Source organism: Ranitomeya variabilis, chromosome 2 (genome assembly GCF_051348905.1).
Source record: "Ranitomeya variabilis isolate aRanVar5 chromosome 2, aRanVar5.hap1, whole genome shotgun sequence".
NCBI classification, from domain to species: Eukaryota; Metazoa; Chordata; class Amphibia; order Anura; family Dendrobatidae; genus Ranitomeya; species Ranitomeya variabilis.
Genome location: NC_135233.1, coordinates 468096120 through 468118900, shown reverse-complemented (window position 1 = coordinate 468118900; position 22781 = coordinate 468096120). Strand labels below are relative to the sequence as shown.

At 43.0% G+C, this 22781-nt stretch overlaps 1 protein-coding gene across 2 annotated transcripts in view; it reads right to left on the bottom strand.

Moving 5' to 3' along the window:
- The window catches only part of ATL3 (atlastin GTPase 3), a 58695-nt gene that overhangs the window by 20135 nt on the left and 15779 nt on the right, over nucleotides 1-22781 (bottom strand). For both annotated transcript variants that reach the window (XM_077287664.1, XM_077287665.1), the window contains exons 2-11: nucleotides 19217-19425; nucleotides 16811-16954; nucleotides 14748-14852; nucleotides 7779-7829; nucleotides 5861-5917; nucleotides 2301-2393; nucleotides 1636-1774; nucleotides 943-1070; nucleotides 360-416; nucleotides 200-271 (exon numbers count right to left, since the gene is read on the bottom strand). In XM_077287664.1, coding sequence (XP_077143779.1) covers nucleotides 200-271; nucleotides 360-416; nucleotides 943-1070; nucleotides 1636-1774; nucleotides 2301-2393; nucleotides 5861-5917; nucleotides 7779-7829; nucleotides 14748-14852; nucleotides 16811-16954; nucleotides 19217-19423 — 1053 coding nt within the window. In that variant the 5' untranslated portion in view covers nucleotides 19424-19425. The remainder of the gene's footprint in view (nucleotides 1-199; nucleotides 272-359; nucleotides 417-942; nucleotides 1071-1635; nucleotides 1775-2300; nucleotides 2394-5860; nucleotides 5918-7778; nucleotides 7830-14747; nucleotides 14853-16810; nucleotides 16955-19216; nucleotides 19426-22781) is intronic.

The window sequence follows — 22781 nt, the reverse complement described above, 5'->3', positions numbered from 1 at the left end:
CCAGCAGCGGACCTGGGAAGAGGGTTGGAACGGGAGTGGTGGGGGTCTCCACCGTAAGTATAATGTCTTTTCAGTTTTTTGTAAAATCATTCAGAATAGAGTTAAAAAAAAGATAAGAAAAAGAAAAAAAAATAGCTTGGTAAATCCTTTGCACAAATCAAGTCAAATGGCTCTTAAGAAAATGACCAAATCCACTCACTTTCTCCATACTGCTGTTGTATAAATCCTTAGCCGAAGCCACGGCGGCCAGGTTATTGGCTTCTGCAGTTGCCTAAGAAGAGAGAGGAAAGTTTTTAAAGCACAGGAGAACATGGAAGGAACTGGTGTGAACGTGGCGAGCGTTACGATGTCACTCATACCTGCAGCATGGATTTGGGATGGGGTAAATCTTCGCCTTGATAAATCTTTATGTAAGCCTTATTTAAAACAAAACAAAAACAATTATCACATCACTAATCTAAAAGTTTCATTAAGTTATTATAACTGAGCAACTACAAAATAGTCTGAAAATAAAAAGGGTCTCTAATACCCATGAGCACATGGAGGGGTACATGGAGCCGGTCACGTCCGCAGTTTGGGGGCGAGATTAGACCAAGTTGTACAATGGACATCTGAACTTCGCCTAAAAGGTGAGTTTGGGTATATTTCTTATTTCAGTATTAAAATCAGCTTTCTGTCTCATTTCTGACACTTTTAATTGCATGAGTGCTGGAGCATGCACTGCTGGTCTTGCCACAAAAAAACGGATGAAGACATTGTAAGTCTGTTGGGCACAGTACAAATCCACCATAAGATGAACCCGGCACTTCATCGTGATTAATAACTTATCAAGTAATACATACGGACTTCGGTTTATGCCGACAGGCTTTCACAACCAATATGTAATTAAACAGCACAGGGTAACTTATAGCATTTTGTCGGGTAAAAAAACACCCAATTTACCTTAAAATACTCCAAAAGTCCTCTGCAGGTTACTTTTGCACCATTGATCTCTTTTTCCATCAGGCTTCGGGGGCCAAGAACTAGAGGAACCAGTTCACTGAGCTGCTCTGTGAACTCCGGAGCAATGTCTAAGGAAAAAAAAAAGAAGAGAAAAAGGACACGAAATGAAGCTCGGGCTATTGTTTTGTCAGGTTTTACATTGCCATGTGCCCTGCTCTTGATATGGAACTCTTTTTCTTAGAAAAAAAAATGGCCCCAACTCTTACAAAAGACACACAATATTCCTAAGGGGGCCCCATAAACAGTATATGGCTGTCAGCTGAACGAAGGTTTGACCGGTAGCCATGTCTGAAGACTTCTCCATATTAAATATGAAATATAAAAAGTGTCCACCTCTAGTAGGTGTATGCGCCCGAAAATGATGCACAACAGAGCAGAAGTTGATTCTGTCGGCACCATTGTAGGTAATAGCCCCATCAGTGCATATGCCCAGATCCCAGTTTGTAGGGAGTTTGGATGTAAACCCCGACGGGGCCACCGAACATAGGAGAAAGCACCTCGATATATATAGGGAGCTTAATGCCACCACACCTTCTCATTGTCATCAGCATTGTGTGATGAGATGTTCCTCTTTCCCATACTATGGCTATGTAATGAAACAATAATATGCAGTCAATGGAAATTTTTACCAACCTTTCAGGCGGCCATCAAATTGGGGACTAGTTGCGACCTTGAGTCCAGGGTGTGGAAGAAGGAAACAGCTGACATTGGTGAAGCAAGAGTGAATGTGCTTACGTACGTTCTGGATCTCTTCATGCTGATGCTCCTTTACCTGTTGGGAAATATTAGGATACAAAACCAAAAAATAAAAAAAAGTGATAACGCAGCCCCCTCCCCTTTGAACGATGTCGCTTTAAATTTTTAAATGACCGTCTCATTTGTAACACTTTGTTGGAGGGACATAAAAAATGAAAATGTCTCACTGACCCTGAGTGCATTCACACAATGTACAAATATTTAGTGCCAAGTATAAGATGGTTGTTTCATGAGAACTTGCAGCGGAATGTCTGTGTCTGCTTCTAGCTCCTCCTTAGAACTTTATGAGCACCAACTGTTCTCTGCTATCTCAGGAATGGGAAAATCTGAATTTACTGAAGACAGATTTTACCCATGAAATGTGAATGATCAGTCCAGAAGGAGAAAGACACAGATTTCTCTGCCAAATAATATATCAAAGTTTCTTATTGTTATATGTGCTATTGATTTATAAAAATGAAAAAACTCGTTAAAGGCTAAATAAGTACAGCCTTGGAGGAAAGCAGGCAAAATGATTCCTTCTAAGATATATCTAAACTTACCCGTAATCTCTTTTCTAGAAACTTATCACCTCCCTCAGCTCCATATGGGTACTCATAGGGAAAGCTCCAATCGCGAACCAAAAACATCAAAGTCTGAAAGAATAATTAATAAACAACATCAATTGGTTGTAAAAAAAAAAAAAAAAAAAAGGATGGGGTCACTGTGGGAGAGGAGAAGGGAGGAGCTCTGCTTAAAGCTCCTCCCATCTACATAGAGCTTTATGAGCACCAACTGTCATCTCCTAACTCAGTAATAGGAACATTTGTCTTCACTGAACACAGATTTTTCCGTAGAATTGAGAATTTTAATAATGACTGATCAATTTTGGACGAGAAAGAAGCAATTTGTTCTGATTAGGTATATTACAAAGATGCTTATTTTCACGTGTACTATTGATTTAGGACATAAAAAAATAAAACAACGGTTACTCAGTCTAAAGCAAATGGCCTCATATAGCCGCATTATATGGAGTTAATAGTTATATCTGTCGCAGTTGTGAAATTCCTTCTAGCACAATTGCTTTTGATTCTTATATATGCAAAAAGCAGTATAAAAAGTAGATAAAAAATATTCCAGTGCATAATAGTCTTATAAATCAAGTGTGAAAGCAACAGATAAGGCTAGGGTAACATGGCGGAATTTATTTTATGTATCCCAGACAACAAGACGACAATCAAGATGACTGGTAGAATTCAGACATTCTGGATATCTTTTCTCACCTTTCTTCTGCTTCCTTGGTTCCAATGAAAGGACATATTATATAAAGAGAGGCTATTTGTTTGGCACAGTTGTCTGGAAGTTGCAAATGAAGAACTAATTTTGTGGTGAACCCAATGACCTGTCACCAGGTCAGAGGAGTCCAGTTTTTGCTCTTATTTTATTGTAGCTGCTTCCCTGAGTATACCATTTATTTATATATACTGTGTGTGTACATATATAATATATGTATATATGTATGTGTATATATATATATATATATATATATATATATATATATATATATATATATATATATAATTGTCTAAGGGGTACCTCCGTCTTTCTGTCCTTCTGTCGGCAACTTCCGTCACGGTTATTCATTCGCTGATTGGTCTCGCCAGCTGCCTGTCATGGCTGCCGCGACCAATCAGCAACGGGCACAGTCCAATTAGTCCCCCCCTACTCCCCTGCAGTCAGTGCCGGGCGGCCGCTCCATACTCCCCGCAGTCACAGCTCACACAGGGTTAATGCCAGCAGTAACGGACCGCGTAATGCCGCGGGTAACTCACTCCGTTACCGCCGCTATTAACCCTGTGTGACCAAGTTTTTACTATTGACGCTGCCTATGCAGCGTCAATAGTAAAAGGATCTAATGTTAAAAATAATTAAAAAAAATTAAAAATCATTATATACTCACCTTCTGCTGCCTTTCCCGCTCCTCGCCACCCTCCGGTAACCGCTCTGTGCAAGCGGCAGGTTCCGGTACCAAGGATCGTATGGCAGAAGGACCTGTCATGACGTCACGGTCATGTGACCGCGACGTCATCACACCCTGGGACCGGAAGCTGCCGCCTGTACCGCGCACAGGTGACAGAACTACAAGTATGGTGAGTATGTTAGAACTACAAGGGGCCCTCGGATTGGAAGGTGAGTATGTTTATTTTTTATTTTTTAACCTGTGACATACGTGGTCGTTATAAGGGAGGCATGTCTCACAGGGTAATAATGTAATGCAACCTAAAGACACCACCCCCTGAGGATCCTGTAAGCCACACCCTCTTGTAAGGACCATAAAAATGAGCACTGGACAAAAAGGCCTATATATCTGGGACTGTATGGCAGATTTAAAAAAAAAATCATACAAAAACTACTAATACCTAAAATATTAAATTTTATTAGAATACTTTAAAAACTATGTAGGACAATACCCGCAAAAACTACAAACCTATAACAATAATAAATAAGGCTCTAAATTCCCTTTATATCCGTACCACCAAAATCGATAATACCCCAGCCAGTAGTTAATATAATTAGTCTGGTTATACCCTTTATCCTAGTCGGTCATACTGCCCGCGGGGCTGCTCCATATGCCAATCTCCCTACCAGGCGTGCCGTCTAATGGATAAAAAAAAAAAAAAAAAAAAAGGGGGGTGGTGCCTACACTCCTAGAGGCTGTATAAAGCCACAAAAAAACAAACAAACCAAAACGTACCTCCCCTTTTTTTTATGCAAACCACCCTGCAGTTAATGTAACGTGATACCCTGAAAGATCTGCATGACTTATCTGGTGTCCAGATGATTATCTAGTGCCATTGTCCAGACACTCTTTTAATGCCTCTAAAGAGGCAGGGTGGTTTGCATAAAAAAAAGGGGAGGTACGTTTTGGTTTGTTTGTTTTTTTGTGGCTTTATACAGCCTCTAGGAGTGTAGGCATCTTAAGCACTTTTATAAAAAAAATATATATTTTATATTCTCTAGTATATTGGCTGTCATCTTTGAAGGACTGTGGATGCTAATTATATAGAGATATGAGGCTATGGCATGTGTGCAATATTTGTTGAATGGGTCATTATTCTGCTACTTATCCCTTTGAGATATCTAAATATATATGGGAAATTGAGAGAATAATTATGGTCCTTTATATCTATAAGCAGCATACATGTGATAAGACAAAGATGGTATATATGCTATGATGTCAATTTGTATATAAGCATCTATTCACCTCCTGTACCTACCTGTGCAGGCTTATTCTTTTTGGCCCATCCGGAGACATTATCCCTCTCCTTGTCCCTTCCCCTTGGGTTTAATCATTTTCGGGGCCCTTGGTTATACTTGAGATAATTAAAGTGGATAGGGCTATCGAGGGCTAGTCGACGAGACCGGGGGCGCCATTTGCGTGATTTATTCAGGGGTGCCAACCTCCGCATGCTAGGCAGGGTCAGCCTGTTTAGGGATCACTAGGGCTAGACCTTTGGCACCTTTATCTGCATATTATACCCCGAGGTACAACCACTGGGGGTGTCCTGACAATATTGGACCTAATTAGGCCAGTACATTCCCGTTATCAATAAAAATTGGTACCCGTAGAAATCACCACCCCCCTTTTTTTTTTTTTTTTTATCCATTAGACGGCACGCCTGGTAGGGAGATTGGCATATGGAGCAGCCCCGCGGGCAGTATGACCGACTAGGATAAAGGGTATAACCAGACTAATTATATTAACTACTGGCTGGGGTATTATCGATTTTGGTGGTACGGATATAAAGGGAATTTAGAGCCTTATTTATTATTGTTATAGGTTTGTAGTTTTTGCGGGTATTGTCCTACATAGTTTTTAAAGTATTCTAATAAAATTTAATATTTTAGGTATTAGTAGTTTTTGTATGATTTGTTCTGATCACTATACCAACCCATTGATTTTTGAGTGAAATTCAGATTTAAAAAAAACAACAACAGGGAATACTCAGGGGAGCAGTAGGAATAAGATAAAAGCAAACACCGGCCACTCTTGACCACCTGGTAACAGGTACTCTTTAAACAGGTATCATTAGTGGATAGAAAATACTACGTAGTAACTCACCTGGAATGGCTTCAGGAAGATTTCATCCATAGCCAAACGCCCATATTCAGTAAAGAGCTGAAAAGTAACATTAAAAATATGCATTACGTGAAATTATGTTAAAAAAAAAGTATCTGAAAAGTTTGAGCACCTGAATACAGACGTCTTGGATGTTAGACTCTCAAGCACTTTGAGCTGTACAATTAGGTTGCAGAGAGTAAAACAGACCACAAAAACCCTTTGCAAGAACTTTATGATGCCATTTATCGATTCATTACCGACAATATTTGGTGTAAACTACATTTCGTGCTCTAAAACTGAGCAAAAAAATAAAAACATTCTCGTTAAAAGAAGAAAGCGAGAAAATGGCACAGATCTGGGGAAGGTTTTATTTTCTGGCAGCTCCAAATTTGCCAAATGTATTAAGAGTCATGTGCATTCTAATAAATGTGATACAAGTCAGTAAGGCGGAGCACAAACTTCTTAAATTAAAGCAGGTTAGTTCTGTGTATAATAACAAAAGTAACACGGACAATTTATCAACCTTTGGAAATCTATTCCTTACAATAATTGGAAGATGGTAGTTAGACCCCACAGGTTGGCAAGTTATTCCCTATCCTAACCCTCTAAACTTCCTACTTCTAACACTGGAATGATAAGGTTCTTGCTGCCTCCAGCCATAAAATGAACGAGAAATGTTCCCCCTTACGACCCGTCAGATGCTTCTCACCCAGCCAAATCATACATCCTTGTGTTTTGCACTGATGAGGGGCAAACACCCAGAAACACGTGTCTGTAAATGGATCATCTGGTTTGGCTCATTATCTTAAGTCATGTGGCACAGATTGTTAAAGGGCCACTGTCACCCCCCCCCAGCCGTTATAAACTAAAAGAGCCACCTTGTGCAGCAGTAATGCTGCAGTCTAACAAGGTGGCTCTTTTAGTTTTTGATTCATTTATTACCTCAATAAAGCGTTTTAAAAATTGGCCACAAATACCAGATATTGTACCTGGAGGCGGTCCGAATCGTCCTCTATCAATCTCCCAACTGCCGTCACTCTTCTCTTCAGGGGTGATGGTCGCCGCCCCCTTCGCGCTGTTGCTTCTTAAATCCGGCGCCTGCGCTGTGCGTGCCTGCCTGGGGCCTGCGCAGTCTTCATCGTCAGTCACAGCTCAGACGCAGGGTGCCTGACTGCGCAGGTGCGGGCAGTGCGACCACCCTGTTCCTGAATCCCCGCCCCGCACTGTGTTATTCATTATGCACAGTGCGGGGCTGGGGTTCCTGGGCATGCGCACTGCGCTTGTCAGACGCTCCCCCGGTCCCCCGCCTTCCAGCGTTGTTCTTTGTGGCTGTTCAAAACGTCGGCAATGAAACCTGTATATTCCGGCAATGCTGGAAGGCGGGGGACCGGGGGAGCGTCTGACAAGCGCAGTGCGCATGCCCAGGAACCCCAGCCCCGCACTGTGCATAATGAATAACACAGTGCGGGCCCCAGGCAGGCACGCACAGCGCAGGCGCCGGATTTAAGAAGCAACAGCGCGAAGGGGGCAGCGACCATCGCCCCTGAAGAGAAGAGTGACGGCAGTTGGGAGATTCATAGAGGACGATTCGGACCGCCTCCAGGTACAATATCTGGTATTTGTGGCCAATTTTTAAAACGCTTTATTGAGGTGATAAATGAATCAAAAACTAAAAGAGCCACCTTGTTAGACTGCAGCATTACTGCTGCACAAGGTGGCTCTTTTAGTTTATAACGGCTGGAAGGGGTGACAGTGGCCCTTTAAAGGCTCAATACTGACTTTTAGGATCGCTACCTCCAATAGGTGGCGCTACAATTCAAGTCCTTTTCCTCTCTGAAGGCTGAAGACAAACCTGCAAAACTATGGAATTGACTAAAAGCAGAACTATGCTGCCAGATTGAAAAAAGAATTGTCCTACCTGGAGCTGTTGGAGGTCGTCCTCTTGTATGTTCTGGGACAAGTTGTAAATCTGTAGGGTAAAGAAGGCAGGTGATGGTATAATAAACTATGCTAGCTAAAGATGGATGACTGAACATTCACGAGACGCAACGGTAAATGCCAAGCTTTAAAAAAGTTAGGAAGAATGTGTTACCGAAGTTTTCTGATTCTGTGTAAATTAATCTTCTAGAGGTTTTCCAACAATTTACATTTAGATCTACCCCTAGGATAGGTGACACATCTGATCATTGGCGGATCCAAAGCTGGCACTGCTAACAATCACTAGAACTAAGGGTACTGTCACACAGTGGCACTTTTGTCGCTACGACGGTACGATCCGTGACGTTCCAGCGATATCCATACGATATCGCTGTGTCTGACACGCAGCAGCGATCAGGGACCCCGATGAGAATCGTACGTCGTAGCAGATCGTTTGGAACTTTATTTCGTCGCTGGATCACCCGCTGACATCGCTGGATCGGTGTGTGTGACACCGATCCAGCGATGCGTTCGCTTGTAACCAGGGTAAACATCAGGTTACTAAGCGCAGGGCCACGCTTAGTAACCCGATGTTTACCCTGGTTACCATCGTAAATGTAAAAAAAAAAAAAAAAGTACATACTCACATTCCGGTGTCCGTCAGGTCCCTAGCCGTCTGCTTCCCGCACTGACTGACTGCCGGCCGTAAAGTAAAAGCAGAGCACAGCGGTGACGTCACCGCTGTGCTCTGCTTTCACTTTACGGCCGGCACTCAGTCAGTGCGGGAAGCAGACGGCTAGGGACCTGACGGACACCGGAATGTGAGTATGTACGGTTTGGTTTTTTTTACATTTACGATGGTAACCAGGGTAAACATCAAGTTACTAAGCGCGGCCCTGCGCTTAGTAACCCGATGTTTACCCTGGTTACCCGGGGACTTCGGCATCGTTGGTCGCTGGAGAGCTGTCTGTGTGACAGCTCCCCAGCGACCACACAACGACTTACCAACGATCACGGCTAGGTCGTATCGCTGGTCGTGATCGTTGGTAAATCGTTTTGAGTAACGGTACCCTTAGTCCCCATTCATCCTTATCTCACAATTACTGTGGTCATGTATGGGTGCTGCTGCACTACTTAAAGGTGTTGTCCAACATTGGGAACATTTTATTTCCATAAATGCATATATTTGGGGCTAAAAATCAATTTTGCAATAGGGTTCCATTAAAAATGTTGCACCATTTGTTTTTTACAAGTTCTTTTTATCACGGTTTATGTGGCATGTGGTCATAAATTAACTGAGAGGAGCCTCATAAAAGAAAAAGAAAAGAAAAAAGCAAAGCATTACAAACTCACTGTCAAAGTGGGCTGACTGACAGATTCTCAGTTAACTCATTCTGCAGCCAGCAATAGACAGTGCTACACAGAGATTACTGAAAGCAAGTGGTGCAAAATGTTATAGAGGTTTTCCTGGTACGACTGATTAGCACATATCTGCTACAGCAGCGTCCTAATGGAAGCAATATACAGGGTGGAATGCAGCAGCGCTGCATATTGTCTAATTGGCGCTGACAAGTACTCTCTCAACTTTCCGGTTTAGATAATTAGACAAAATTTATTTTTCAAAAATGCACACATGCAGCTTTGAAATTTGCACCATGCTACATGTGAATGGGATTTTGAAAAAACAAAACAAAGACATTTACTTGTATTGCAATGTAAACTACTCGAGAATTGCAGTGCGGACTCTCCCTTGTGTGAACTTGCCATTAGTCTTTCAGTGCTCATTGAAAGACTTCAAGTTCCAGAATTTTCCTGCCAGCTCTGTACCGCCACCAGCCTGCTACTCAATGCCACCAGCCTGCTCTGCGCCGCCACCAGCCCGCTCTAGGCCACCACCAGCCTGCTCCGCCCCGCCACCAGCCCGCTCCTCGCCGCCACCAGCCCGCTCTGCCCTGCCACCAGCCCGCTCTATGCCGCCACCAGCCTGCTGTGTTGCTACCAGCCTGCTCCTCGACGCCACCAGCCTGCTCCTCGCCGCCACCAGCCCGCTCCGCCCTGCCACCAGCCTGCTCTGTGTTGCCACCAGCCTGCTCTGCGCCACCACCAGCCCGCTCTAGGCCACCACCAGCCTGCTCCTCGCCGTCACCAGCCCGCTCCGCCCTGCCACCAGCCTGCTCCGGCCCACCACCAGCCTGCACCACCCCGCCATCAGCCTGTTCCGCCCTGCTGCCAGCCCACTCTATGCCGCCACCAGCCTGCTCCACCCCACCACCAGCCTGCTCTGCGCCGCCACCAGCCTGCTCCTCGCCGCCACCAGCCCGCTCCGCCCTGCCACCAGCCCGCTCCGCCCTGCCACCAGCCCGCTCCGCCCTGCCACCAGCCAGCTCCGCCCTGCCACCAGCCGGCTCTATGCCGCCACCAGCCTGCTCCGCCCCGCCACCAGCCTGCTCTGTCTGGACTCCTATGCCGATCACAGAACTGAAAGAGTCTGTGAATAACGCTCAGTTCAGCCCCTTGCAGTGACGTGAATTATCTACATGACACAGGGTCACTTGGTGCAGAAATCATGTGGTCATCATTAGAACATGTACGACTGAGCATCCAAAGGGATGAGACTGCGAACTATCTCATATACTGGCAAACTGCTGCACTTGCAGATGGCAACACTACGTTACATTTAAGATGTCACCGAATGATGTCTTTAACCCCTTAGTGACAGAGCCAATTTGGTACTTAATGACCGAGCCAATTTTTACAATTCTGACCACTGTCACTTTATGAGGTTATAACTCTGGAACGCTTTATCGGATCCCGCTGATTCTGAGATTGTTTTTTCGTGACATATTGTACTTCAAGTTAGTGGTAACATTTCTTCGATATTACTTGCGATTATTTATGAAAAAAATGGAAATATGGCGAAAATTTTTAAAATTTTGCAATTTTCAAACTTTGTATTTTTATGCCCTTAAATCAGAGAGATATGTCACGAAAAATAGTTAATAAATAACATTTCCCACATGTCCACTTTACATCAGCACAATTTTGGAAACAAAATAGTTTTTTGTTAGGGAGTTATAAGGGTTAAAAGTTGACCAGCAATTTCTCATTTTTACAACACCATGTTTTTTTTAGGGACCACATCACCTTTGAAGTCATTTTGAGGGGTCTATATGATAGAAAATAACCAAGTGTGACACCATTCTAAAAACTGCACCCCTCAAGCTGCTCAAAACCACATTCAAGAAGTTTATTAACCCTTTACGTACTTCACAGGAACTGAAACAATGTGGAAGAAAAAAATGAACATTCAACTTTTTTTTGCAAACATTTTACTTCAGAACCATTTTTTTTAATTTTCACAAGTGTAAAAACAGAAATTTAACCAAAAATTTTGTTGTGCAATTTCTCCTGAGTACGCCGATACCCCATATGTGGAGGTAAACCACTGTTTGGGCGCACCGCAGAGCTTGGAAATGAAGGAGCGCCGTTTGACTGTTTCAATGCAGAATTGGCTGGAATTGAGATCGGACGCCATGTCGCGTTTGGAGAGCCCCTAATGTGCCTAAACAGTGGAAACCCCCCACAAGTGACACCATTTTGGAAACTAGACCCCTTAAGGAACTTATCTAGATGTGTGGTGAGCACTTTGAACCCCCAAGTGCTTCACAGAAGTTTATATCGTAGATCCGTGAAAATAAAAAAATCGCATTTGTTTTCACAAAAATGATTTTTTCGCCCACAAATTCTTATTTTCACAAGGGTAACAGGAGAAATTAGACCACAAAAGTTGTTGTGCAATTTCTCCTCGGTACGTCGATACCCCATATGTGGGGGTAAACCACTGTTTGGGCGCACTGCAGAGCTTGGAAGAGAAGGAGTGTCGTTTTACTTTTTCAATGTAGAATTGGCTGGAATTGAGATCGGACGCCATGTCACGTTTGGAGAGCCCCTGATGTGCCTAAACAGTGGAAACCCCCCACAAATGACACCATTTTGGAAACTAGACCCCTTAAGGAACTTATCTAGATGTGTGGTGAGCACTTTAAACCCCCAGGTGCTTCACAGAAGTTTATAACGTAGAGCCAAGAAAATAAAAAAAAAATCGCATTTTTTCTACAAAAATGATCTTTTTGCCTCCAAATTTTTATTTTACCAAAGGTAACAGGAGAAAATGGACCCCAGAAGTTGTTGTACAATTTGTCCTGAGTACGCCGACACCCCATATGTGGGGGTAAACCACTGTTTGGGCGCATGGCTGAGCTCGGAAGCAAAGGAGTGCCATTTGATTTTTCAATGCAAAATTGACTGGAACTGAGATCGGACGCCATGTCGCGTTTGGAGAGCCCCTGATGTGCCTAAACAGTAGAAACCCCCAACAAGTGACCCCATTTTGGAAAATAGACCCCCCAAGGAACTTATCTAGATATGTGGTGAGAACTTTGAATGCCCAAGTGCTTCACAGAAGTTTATAATGCAGAGTAGTGAAAATAAAAAATATATTTTTTTCCCACAAAAAAGATTTTTTAGCCCCCAAATTTTTATTTTCACAAGGGTAACAAGAGAAATTGGACCCCAAAAGTTGTTGTCCAATTTGTCCTGAGTATGCTGGTACCCCATATGTGGGGGTAAACCACTGTTTGGGCGCACGGCAGAGCTCGGAAGGGAAGGAGCGCCATTTTGGAATGCAGGCTTTGATAGAATGGTCTGCGGGGGTTATGTTGCGTTTGCAGAGCCACTGATGTACCTAAACAGTAGAAACCCCCCACAAGTGACCCCATTTTGGAAACTAGACCCCCCAAGGAACTTATCTAGATATGTGGTGAGAACTTTGAATGCCCAAGTGCTTCACAGAAGTTTATAATGCAGAGTAGTGAAAATAGAAAATATTTTTTTTTTCCCACAAAAAAGATTTTTAGCCCCCAAGTTTTTATTTTCACAAGGGTAACAGGAGAAATTGGACCCCAAAAGTTGTTGGCCAATTTATCCCGAGTACGCTGATGCCCCATATGTGGGGGTAAACCACTGTTTGGGCGCACGGCAGAGCTCAGAAGGGAGGGAGCACCATTTGACTTTTTTAGCGCAAAATTGTCTGTCGTGTTTGGAGACCCCCTGATGTACCTAAACAGTGGAAACCCCCCAATTCTAACTCCAACCCTAACTCCAACACACCCCTAACCCTAATCTCAACCCGATCCATAATCCTAATCACAACCCTAACGATAATCACAACCCTAACCCCAAAACAGCCCTAATCTCAACTCTAACCATAACCCTAATCAAAACCCTAAATCCAACACACCCCTAACCCTAATCTCAACCCTAACCTCAAACCTAACCCTAATCCCAATACACCCCTAACCCTAATCCCAACCCTAACCTTAACCCTAATCCCAACCCTAATCCAAACCCTAACCCCAACTCTATCCCTAACTTTAGCCCCAACCCTAACCCTAATTTTAGCCCCAACCCTAGCCCTAACCCTAACTTTAGCCCCAATCCTAACCCTAAATTTAACCCTAACCCTAGCCCTAACTTTAGCCCCAACCCTAAGGCTACTTTCACACTTCGTGTGGCATTCGTCACAATCCGTCGTTTTGGACAAAAAACGGATCCTGCAAATGTGCCCACAGGATGCCTTTTTTGCCCATAGACTTGTATTACCGACGGATGGCCACACGTCGCGTCCATCGTGCACTGGATCCATTGTGTTTTGGCGGACCGTCGTCACAAAAAAAGTTACATGTAGCGTTTTTTTGTGCCGACGGTCCGCCAAAGCACGACGCATCCGTCGCACGACGGATGCGACGTGTGGCAATCCGTCGCAATGTGTCGCTAATGCAAGTCAATGGAGAAAAAAACGCATCCTGCAAGCACTTTTGCAGGATGCGTTTTTTCTCCAACGACGCATTGCGACGGAAGCCAAAAAACGCTAGTGTGAAAGTAGCCTAACCCTAACCCTAGCACTAACCCTAAATTTAGCCCCAACCCTAGCCCTAACCCTAACCCTAGCCCTAACCCTAATTTTAGCCCCAACTCGTCTCTCCTGCCGGCCGGCAGATGGCAGCAGATGGCGGGCGCACTGCGCATGCGCCCGCCATTTTCTTTGCAGAGGAAGAAGCCGGCCGGCAAGAGGAGACGCAGGAGGACCCGGGGACACCGGGTGAGTATGATAGGGTCCCCGAATCCCCCTATTTCTCTGTCCTCTGATGTGCGATCACATCAGAGGACAGAGAATTACAGATCGCTTTTTTTTTTTTTGCGGTCGCCGGTAAACAGTTAATTACCGGCGATCGCAAAACAGGGGTCGGTAAAAACCGACCCCGATCATGTTCTTTGGGGTCTCGGCTACCCCCGGCAGCCGAGACCCCAAAGATCTTCCGGGTGCACTGCGCATGCGCCCGCCATTTTTTCCCGGAAAAAAGATGGCGGCGCCCATCGGGAGCCACGAGGAGCACCGGGGGAGATAGGTGAGTATTGGGGGGCTATTGGGGGCCATCGGGGACACTATTTCTCTGTCCTCCGATGTGCGATCACATCGGAGGACAGAGAAATTAAATTGCAAATCGCGTTTTTTTTTTGTTGTTGTTGCGACCGCCGGTAAACTGTTAATTACCGGCGATCGCAACTCGGGGGTCGGTAAAAACCCCCCGAATCATGCTCTCTGGGGTCTCGGCTACCCTCTGCAACCGAGACCCCAGAGAAAATCCGACTCTGGGGGGCGCTATTCACTTTTTCCACAGCGCCGTTAATTAACGGCCCTGTGGTTTAAGTACCCTTAGCGGCCGCCGTTAAAAGGCGTATCGGCGGTCGTTAAGGGGTTAAGCATTAGTATCTCAAGCTTTATCTATAAAAACAACATGATAATGTTCTCTGATGATAAACCTTGAAAAAGGAAATAACCTTGAAAAAAAATACCAGAAAATCATAAATGATAAACAAATGAAATGAAGAAATGCAGCCATCCACATACCTGGATAGAGCTCGTCATGGTACTCAGAGCAAAAATGGTAGCACAGTCCTTCACTGTGGACTGACTGTCAAATGCACCCTGTGTGTCCATCAGGACTACCGCAACCTGTCATGGAGAAGAAAAAAATGAGAGGTATTTGCGTTATATACTCATAGGAAACACTATAAATGCCTAAATCGGTGAAGGTCACAAATATGTGTAAGGCTACTTTCACACATCAGTTTTTTGCAGTCAGGCAGGAGCCGTTGTATTTTTTTTTTTTTTAAACGGATCTGGCGCAAAATGTGAAAAACTGATGTGACGGATCTGGTTTTTTTTAGATAACAAATAGATAGATTAATACATACAGATATATCTATATATCTATGTCTATTTCCATAGATATGTCCATATCCATGTTTCTAAACCCCTTCACCCCTGGAGCTTTTTTGTTTTCGTTTATCGCTCCCCTTCTTTCCAAAGCCATAATTTTTCCGTCAATATGGCCATGTGAGGTCTTATCTTTTGCGGGACAAGTTCTACTTTTGAACGACGTCATTGGTTTTACCATGTCGGGTACTAGAAAATGGGAAAAAAATTCCAAGTGCGGTGAAATTGCAAAAAAAGTGCAATCCCATGCGTGTTTTTTCTTTGGCTTTTTGCTAGGTTCACTAAATGCTAAAACTGACCTGATATTATGATTCTCCAGGTCATTATGAGTTCATAGACACCAAACATGTCTAGGTTATTTTTTATATAGGGTAAGTGGTGAAAAAAAAAATCCAAACTTAGCTTAAAAAAAAAAAAAAAAATAAAAAAATAAAAATTGCACCATTTTCCGATACCCGTAGCGTCTCCATTTTTCGTGATCTGGGGTCGGGTGAGGGCTTATTTTTTGCGTGCCAAGCTGATGTTTTTAATTATACCATTTTGGTGCAGATACGTTCTTTTGATCACCCGTTATTGCATTTTAATGCAATGTCACAATGACCAAAAAAACGTAGTTCGGGCGGTTCAATTTTTTTTTCTCACTACGTCGTTTAGCGATCAGATTCATCCTTTTTTTTATTGATAGGGCGATTCTGAACGCAGCGATACCAAATATGTGTTTCATTTTATTTTTATTGTTTTAGTTTGAATGGGGCGAAAGGGGGTGATTTAAACAATTATATTTTTTTTATTTATTTCATATTTTTTTAAACATTTTTTTTTTTTTTTTTTTTTTTTTTTTTTTACTTTTGCCATGCTTCAATAGCCTCCATGGGAGGCTAGAAGCTGGCATAGCCTGATCGGCTCTGCTACATAGAGGCGAAGCATAGATTGCCTCTATGTAGTAGAATTACAGGATTGCTATGAATGCCGACCACAGGGTGGCGCTCACAGCAAGCCAGCATCAACAACCATAGAGGTCTCAAGGAGACCTCTGGTTGTTATGGCGACGCATCGCTGACCCCCGATCATGTAACGGGGTCGGCGATGAGCGCATTTCTGGCCCCGTGGCCGGAAGCGGTAGTTAAATGCCGCTGTCAGCGTTTGACAGCGGCATTTAACTAGTTAATAGCGGCGGGTGGATCGCGATTCCACTCGCCGCCATTGAACGCACATGTCAGCCGTTCAAAACAGCTGACACGTCCCGGGTTTGATGCGGGCTCACTGCCGGAGCCCACATCAAAGCAGGGGATCTGACCTTGGATGTACTATCCTGTCCGAGGTCAGAAAGGGGTTAAACCGGGGATAGAGTTTTAGAGATGCATGATTTGTGTAAAAAACTGGATGTGGTCGCTGGATTTAGTCATTTCATTCATTCATTCGGTCCAGTTCCTCTGGACATTTTCTCCGGCCGCCGGAAAACTAATTTTTTGACGGATCCGGCAAGAAACAGATGAAACGTTAGGCCATCAGGTGCAATCCGGCGCTAATACAACTCTAAGAAAAAAGGATCCGGCGAAAAAAAACAACGGATCCGTTTTTTGAAAAATTCGCCGGATTGTGCCGGACGGCAAAAACCTGATGTGTTAAAGTAGCCTAAGACATGTATGTCTATAACATTAATAATTCAGGACAATATAGTGAATATTTCTCACCTCCTTGCCGTCCGGTTTCTGCATGGTGAACACCTCACTCCAGATTTGGATACCAGTGGTGTCGGGTTCAGAGCCCCCTTTCCAAGAAAATCCAGTAAGGGGTTCATCTTCCGTCCCCAGCCAGGTCCTGGCATCACCAGCTTTCTGCAGAGTACATAAATCCAAAGAATATTTAAGGCTGTGGGCACAAAGGGAACGTCCCCCATTTTATATTTATATTTTAATAGTAGTATTGGGATCTAAGGTGTAAGCCTGGCATGTCAGAGTGAGGAGACTTATCAGCCATGTCTGCTCCCCTGGGAAATTAAATATGCAAATTGTCTCTTCAGAGAGGAAGAGGACTAGAAGTATACTGCCACCTGTTGGAAGCAGAGATTCTAAAAGTCAATATGGACTCTTTATTGGACCTTGTCACCTGTCTTAGGATAAAAGCCAAATCAGAATCTCAATTTGCAGACAGTGTATCAGGGTTTCGCCCCTCATCAGTGCAAAGTATGAGATCTGATTTGGCTAGGTGAGAGTCTCTACACTCTGATATGCCAGGTTTGGCACTCTCCACGAGGAGAAATGTTACCCCTTAGTTTCCCAGTCCAGAGCTTCTTACCTAGCCAAATTAGACCTCATACTTTGTACTGATGAAAGGCAACACCCTCAAACACTGCATCTGCAAACTGAGATTTTGGTTTGACTTTTATCCTAAGTGATATGGCAAGGCTTGTTAAAGATTTGATATTGACTTTTAGGATCTCTGCTTCCAATAGGTGGCGACAAAGTTCTAGTTCTCTTCGTCTCTGAAGAGACAATTTGCAGGGCAAGTAGTATTGTAATTTGTAAGAAATCTGACACTGACATGATGACAATTGTACTACACTGAAAACAAATTGTTTGGTTTGTCTCCTTTCAGAAAAAAGTCAGGTCCAGCACTGTGTTTTAGGCGCTCCCTCGGTCTGTGTTGTCTGGCTGCAACGTTGATGTCAAACAGCTTTGCTTGCTGGTATAAGTGGTCATCAGATACCGCAAGTGTGTGACTTGTATATATGCGATCATGTGCCGCGGGCTTCTCACCCTCTACTCTCAAAAAATATTGGACTTGGAGGGAAGTAAACCTTCTTGTAGCCATTTGATGCCCGTCCAAACCGGAAAGTGGAGCCGAATACTAAACGTGTGTATATTCTGCACTCTTGATGTTTGACAACCTGCAGTGCTCACTGAACATTTTCTCAGGGCTGGACAGCCCCTTTAAGTTGTTAAGGGAATGGGGGAACTGCAGTTACAAAGCAGGGTGTCAAACTTGGGGGTTATTCAGCTTGGAAAGCGACGTCTTATTACAATATACAACCATATGAATGGACATTACAGAGATCTGTGTAATGATCTTTCTACACCTGTAATGATGACAAAGGGTCCTCTACATCGATCGGAAAAAGGGTAGTTAATTATAGATGGCAATTCTTTACTGTACAAGTAGTGAGACTACATATTCTCTACTGTACGAGATGTGAGACCACATGTTCTCTACTGTACGAGATGACTAAATATTCTTTACTGTACAGTGAGACTACATATTCTCTACTGTACGAGACTATATATTCTTTACTGTACAAACAGTGAGACTACATATTCTCTACTGTACGAGGTGACTACATATTCTCTACTGTACGAGCAGTGAAACCACATATCCTCTACTGTACGAGACTATATATTCTTTACTGTACAAGTAGTAAGACTACATATTCTCTACTGTACGAGATGACTAAATATTCTTTATTGTACAGTGAGACTACATATTCTTTACTGCACAAGCAGTGAGACTACATATTCTCTACTGTACGAGACTATTCTTTACTGTACGAGCAGTGAAACCACACATTCTCTACTGTACGAGACGACTACATATTCTCTACTGTACAAGACGACTATGTATTTACTGTACGAGCAGTGAAACTACATATTCTTTAGAGTACAAGCACTGAGACTACATATTCCTTAATGCACGAACAGTGAGACTACATTCTTTACTGTACAAGCAGTGAAACGACATTCTCAACTGTACGAGCAGTGAAAAGACATTCTTTACTGTACAAGCAGGCAACCTACATATTTACTGTACAAGCAGTGAAACTACATATTCTTTGAGTACAAGCAGCGAGACCAGATATTCAGAACTATATAAGCAGTAAGACTATATATTCTTTACTGTACAAGCAGCGAGACGACATTCTTTACTGTATGAGCAGTGAGACCAGATATTCAGAACTATATAAGCAGTAAGACTATATATTCTTTACTGTACGAGCAGTGAGACTACATATTCTTTACTGTACAAGCATCGAGACTACATATTCTTTACTTTACGAGTAATGAGATTACAATGTGTATGTACATAAAATAGGTTGTATACATCACCTGGCTATACACGTATCTCAGCATGAAGTCGAGCAGGAATGATTTCCCTTTCCGGAATGCACCAGCCACAGAAACAACGACAACATCCAAATCCCGAATATGGTCCTGGAGCAGCACAGAGGCAAGAGCCTCCTCATCCAGTTGGAAGGAGTGATCATCCTTTTGTACTATCACTACCTGGACAGGACCAGGAGTTGACGGGGCCATGTCTGCAGACAAAAACAGACAGAGGGATGACTATCAGACTGAACACACAAGACAAGTATTGTATGCAAACTTTAACCCCTTCATGACCTTGGGATTTTCCATTTTTCCGTGTTCGTTTTTTTCTCCCCTCCTTCCCAGAGCCATAACTTTTTTATTTTTCCGTCAATTTGGCCATGTGAGGGCTTATTTTTTGTGGGACAAGTTGTACTTTTGAACGACATCATTGGTTTTACCATGTCGTGTACTAGAAAACGGGAAAAAAATTCCAAGTGCGGTGAAATTGCAATTATGATTCTCCAGGTCAGTACGAGTTCATAGACACCTAACATGACTAGGTTATATTTTATCTAAGTGGTGAAAAAAAAATCCAAACTTTGCTTAAAAAAAAAAAAAAAAAAATTTAAATAAAAATTGCGCCATTTTACCGATACTCTTAGCGTCTCCATTTTTCATGATCTGGAGTCTGTTGAGGGCTTATTTTTTGCGTTCCGAGCTGCCGTTTTTAATGATACCATTTCGGTGCAGAAACGTTCTTTTGATTGCCCGTAATTGCATTTTAATGCAATGTCACGGCGACCAAAAAAACATAATTCTGGCGTTTCGAATTTTTTTCTCGCTACGCCGTTTAGCGATCATGTTAATGCTTTTTTTTTATTGATAGATCGGGCGATTCTGAACGTGGCAATACCAAATATGTGTAGGTTTGATTTTTTTGTATTGATTTATTTTGATTGGGGCGAAAGGGGGGTGATTTAAACTTTCATTTTTTTTCAAATTTTTTTTTACTTTTTTTTTTTTAAACTTTTGCCATGCTTCTATAGCCTCCATAGGAGGCTAGAAGCTGGCACAACACGATCACCTCTGCTACATAGCAGCGATCTGATGTTCGCTGCTATGTAACAGAATTGCAGGTGTGCTATGAGCGCTGACCACAGGGTGGCGCTCACAGCTACCGGCGATCAGTAACCATAGAGGTCTCAAGGACCTCTATGGTTACTATTCTGAAGCATCGCCGACCTCCGATCATGTGACGGGGGTCGGCGATGCGATCATTTCCGGCCGCCCGGCCGGAAGCGGTAGTTAAATGCCGCTGTCTGCGTTTGACAGCGGCATTTAACTAGTTAATAGGCGCGGGCAGATTGCGATTCTGCCCGCACCTATTATGGGCACATGTCAGCTGTTCAAAACAGCTGACATGTCCCGGCTTTGATAAGGGCTCACCGTCGGAGCCCGCATCAAAGCGGGGCTTCTGACCTCGGACGTACTATCCCGTCCGAGGTCAGAAAGGGGTTAAAGGGATGCCCCGGCTCACACATTTTTCATATACAGGGTGGGCCATTTATATGGATACACCTAAATAAAATGGGAATGGTTGGTAATATCTACTTCCTGTTTGTGGCACAATAGTATATGGGAGGGGGAAAACTTTTCAAGATGGGTGGTGACCAAGGCGGCCATTTTGAAGTCAGACATTTTGGATCCAACTTTATTTTTTTCAATAGGAAGAGGGTCATGTGACACATCAAACATATTGAGAATTTCACAAGAAAAACAATGGTGTGCATGGTTTTAACGTAACTTTATTCTTTCATGAGTTATTTACAAGTTTATGACCACTTATAAAATGTGTTCAAAGTGCTGCCCATTGTGTTGGATTGTCAATGCAACCCTCTTCTCCCACTCTTGACACACTGATAGCAAAACTGCAGCAGAAATGCTAGCACAGGCTTCCAGTATCCGTTGTTTCAGATACTGCACATCTCGTATCTTCACAGCATAGACAATTGCCTTCAGATGACCCCAAAGATAAAAGTCTGACGAAAGAAGTGATTTCCGAAACGCGCGTCGGGTGTGTGTGCGTTTACAGGACAGTGAGGCACCCTAAGGTAATGCTTTAATAGAATCTTCCCCTGAATTTTTTTTTTCCTGAGTCACTTTTTCAGCACATTGCACTTTGTGATTCTGCAGCTTTGCACAGCTCTCAGGGATTTCTCTATGCGCATGTGAGGATTTCTCCCTGAATCTATTTCCACACTTAAGCACTTTATATTACTTGCTGCAATTTTGCACGCCTTTTTTTGTGTGTGACCTCCACCCATTGCTATATATATTGTTTTTGTATATTTTTTATTTTTTTTATACTTGTTATATATATATTTTTTTAACTTTTTTCTGGCACAATGACACAAGAATTTCAGGGAATTGCCTATATTCCTTAAAGGGGAATCATTACCTTGCACATGCCCATTGGTGGCACTTATATGAATTGTGTTTATGGGTTTACTTTTATTATACATACTGTCCTGATTCGCACAACAGTCTGTTTTACTTTAATAATGATTTATATTTTTTTCTGTATTGCTACGATTAGTTAATAAAGATATTATTTTATAATCCAGTTTGGTCTCCCTGGTGCATCCATAATACTGGTGTTTGGGTTTGTTTCTGGTCATGAGTGGTTTCCACTTTTCTTTCTTATTTTAACACCTAGGGCAATCACTGCTATTAATATATATTAATTATATTTTAAAAAAAATATTTTATAGTTTTGTATTGTTCCTAGGTGATTCAACTGTATCTAAGGCTCCGGTTCACGATGACCATGATTTGGGAAGCATGAATGAGTTGACAGGTTCCCTTTCAAAGGAATGTCAGCAGGTTCTTGCCATGTAATCGGACAGCAGCATAATGTATGGGCAGAAACCTTGATTCCAGTGATGTATCACTTAGTTTACTGGGTGCAGCAGTTGTGATAAAATTACTGCATTCTCTGCTGCAGAGCCCTTTATGACCCCACAGCAATGATTGGCAGCTTTATGTGTATACTGGCAGCTGCTAATCATTGCTGGGGGTGGGGCTGGACAAGGAGGCAACTATTCCAGTAGTGATAATCTTCTGTTGATAAAACACTGAATTCATTGAAATGGCAAAACACAGCCTAGTAAGTGATACATCGCTGGAATCAGGGTCTCTGCCCCTACATCGAGCTGCTCTCAGATTACAAAGCAAAAACCTGCTTCCAGATTCTGTTTCATGAGTAAAACTGCAAAGTGATTGTAAAAATAATCAACTGTGCAATTTAATTTTACTCTTTGCTCTTAAGAACGTAGGGATTTGAAATGTTACTCCTAAGGCTATGTTTCCACGGGGCGTAATCTCTGCACTTTGGACACAGCGGATACCCCGCTCCGCCCAAAGCGCCACCCCCTGTTGTACGGGTGGTGATTCCGGATGTGTTCATTGAGCACATGCGGAATCACCGCATCCTATCCATAGCGTGGGTTATTTATCTTGCATCTCCGCAAGATAAATAGACATGCTGCAGTCTATAAAGACGCGCTGCCTGTCCGGTTACACA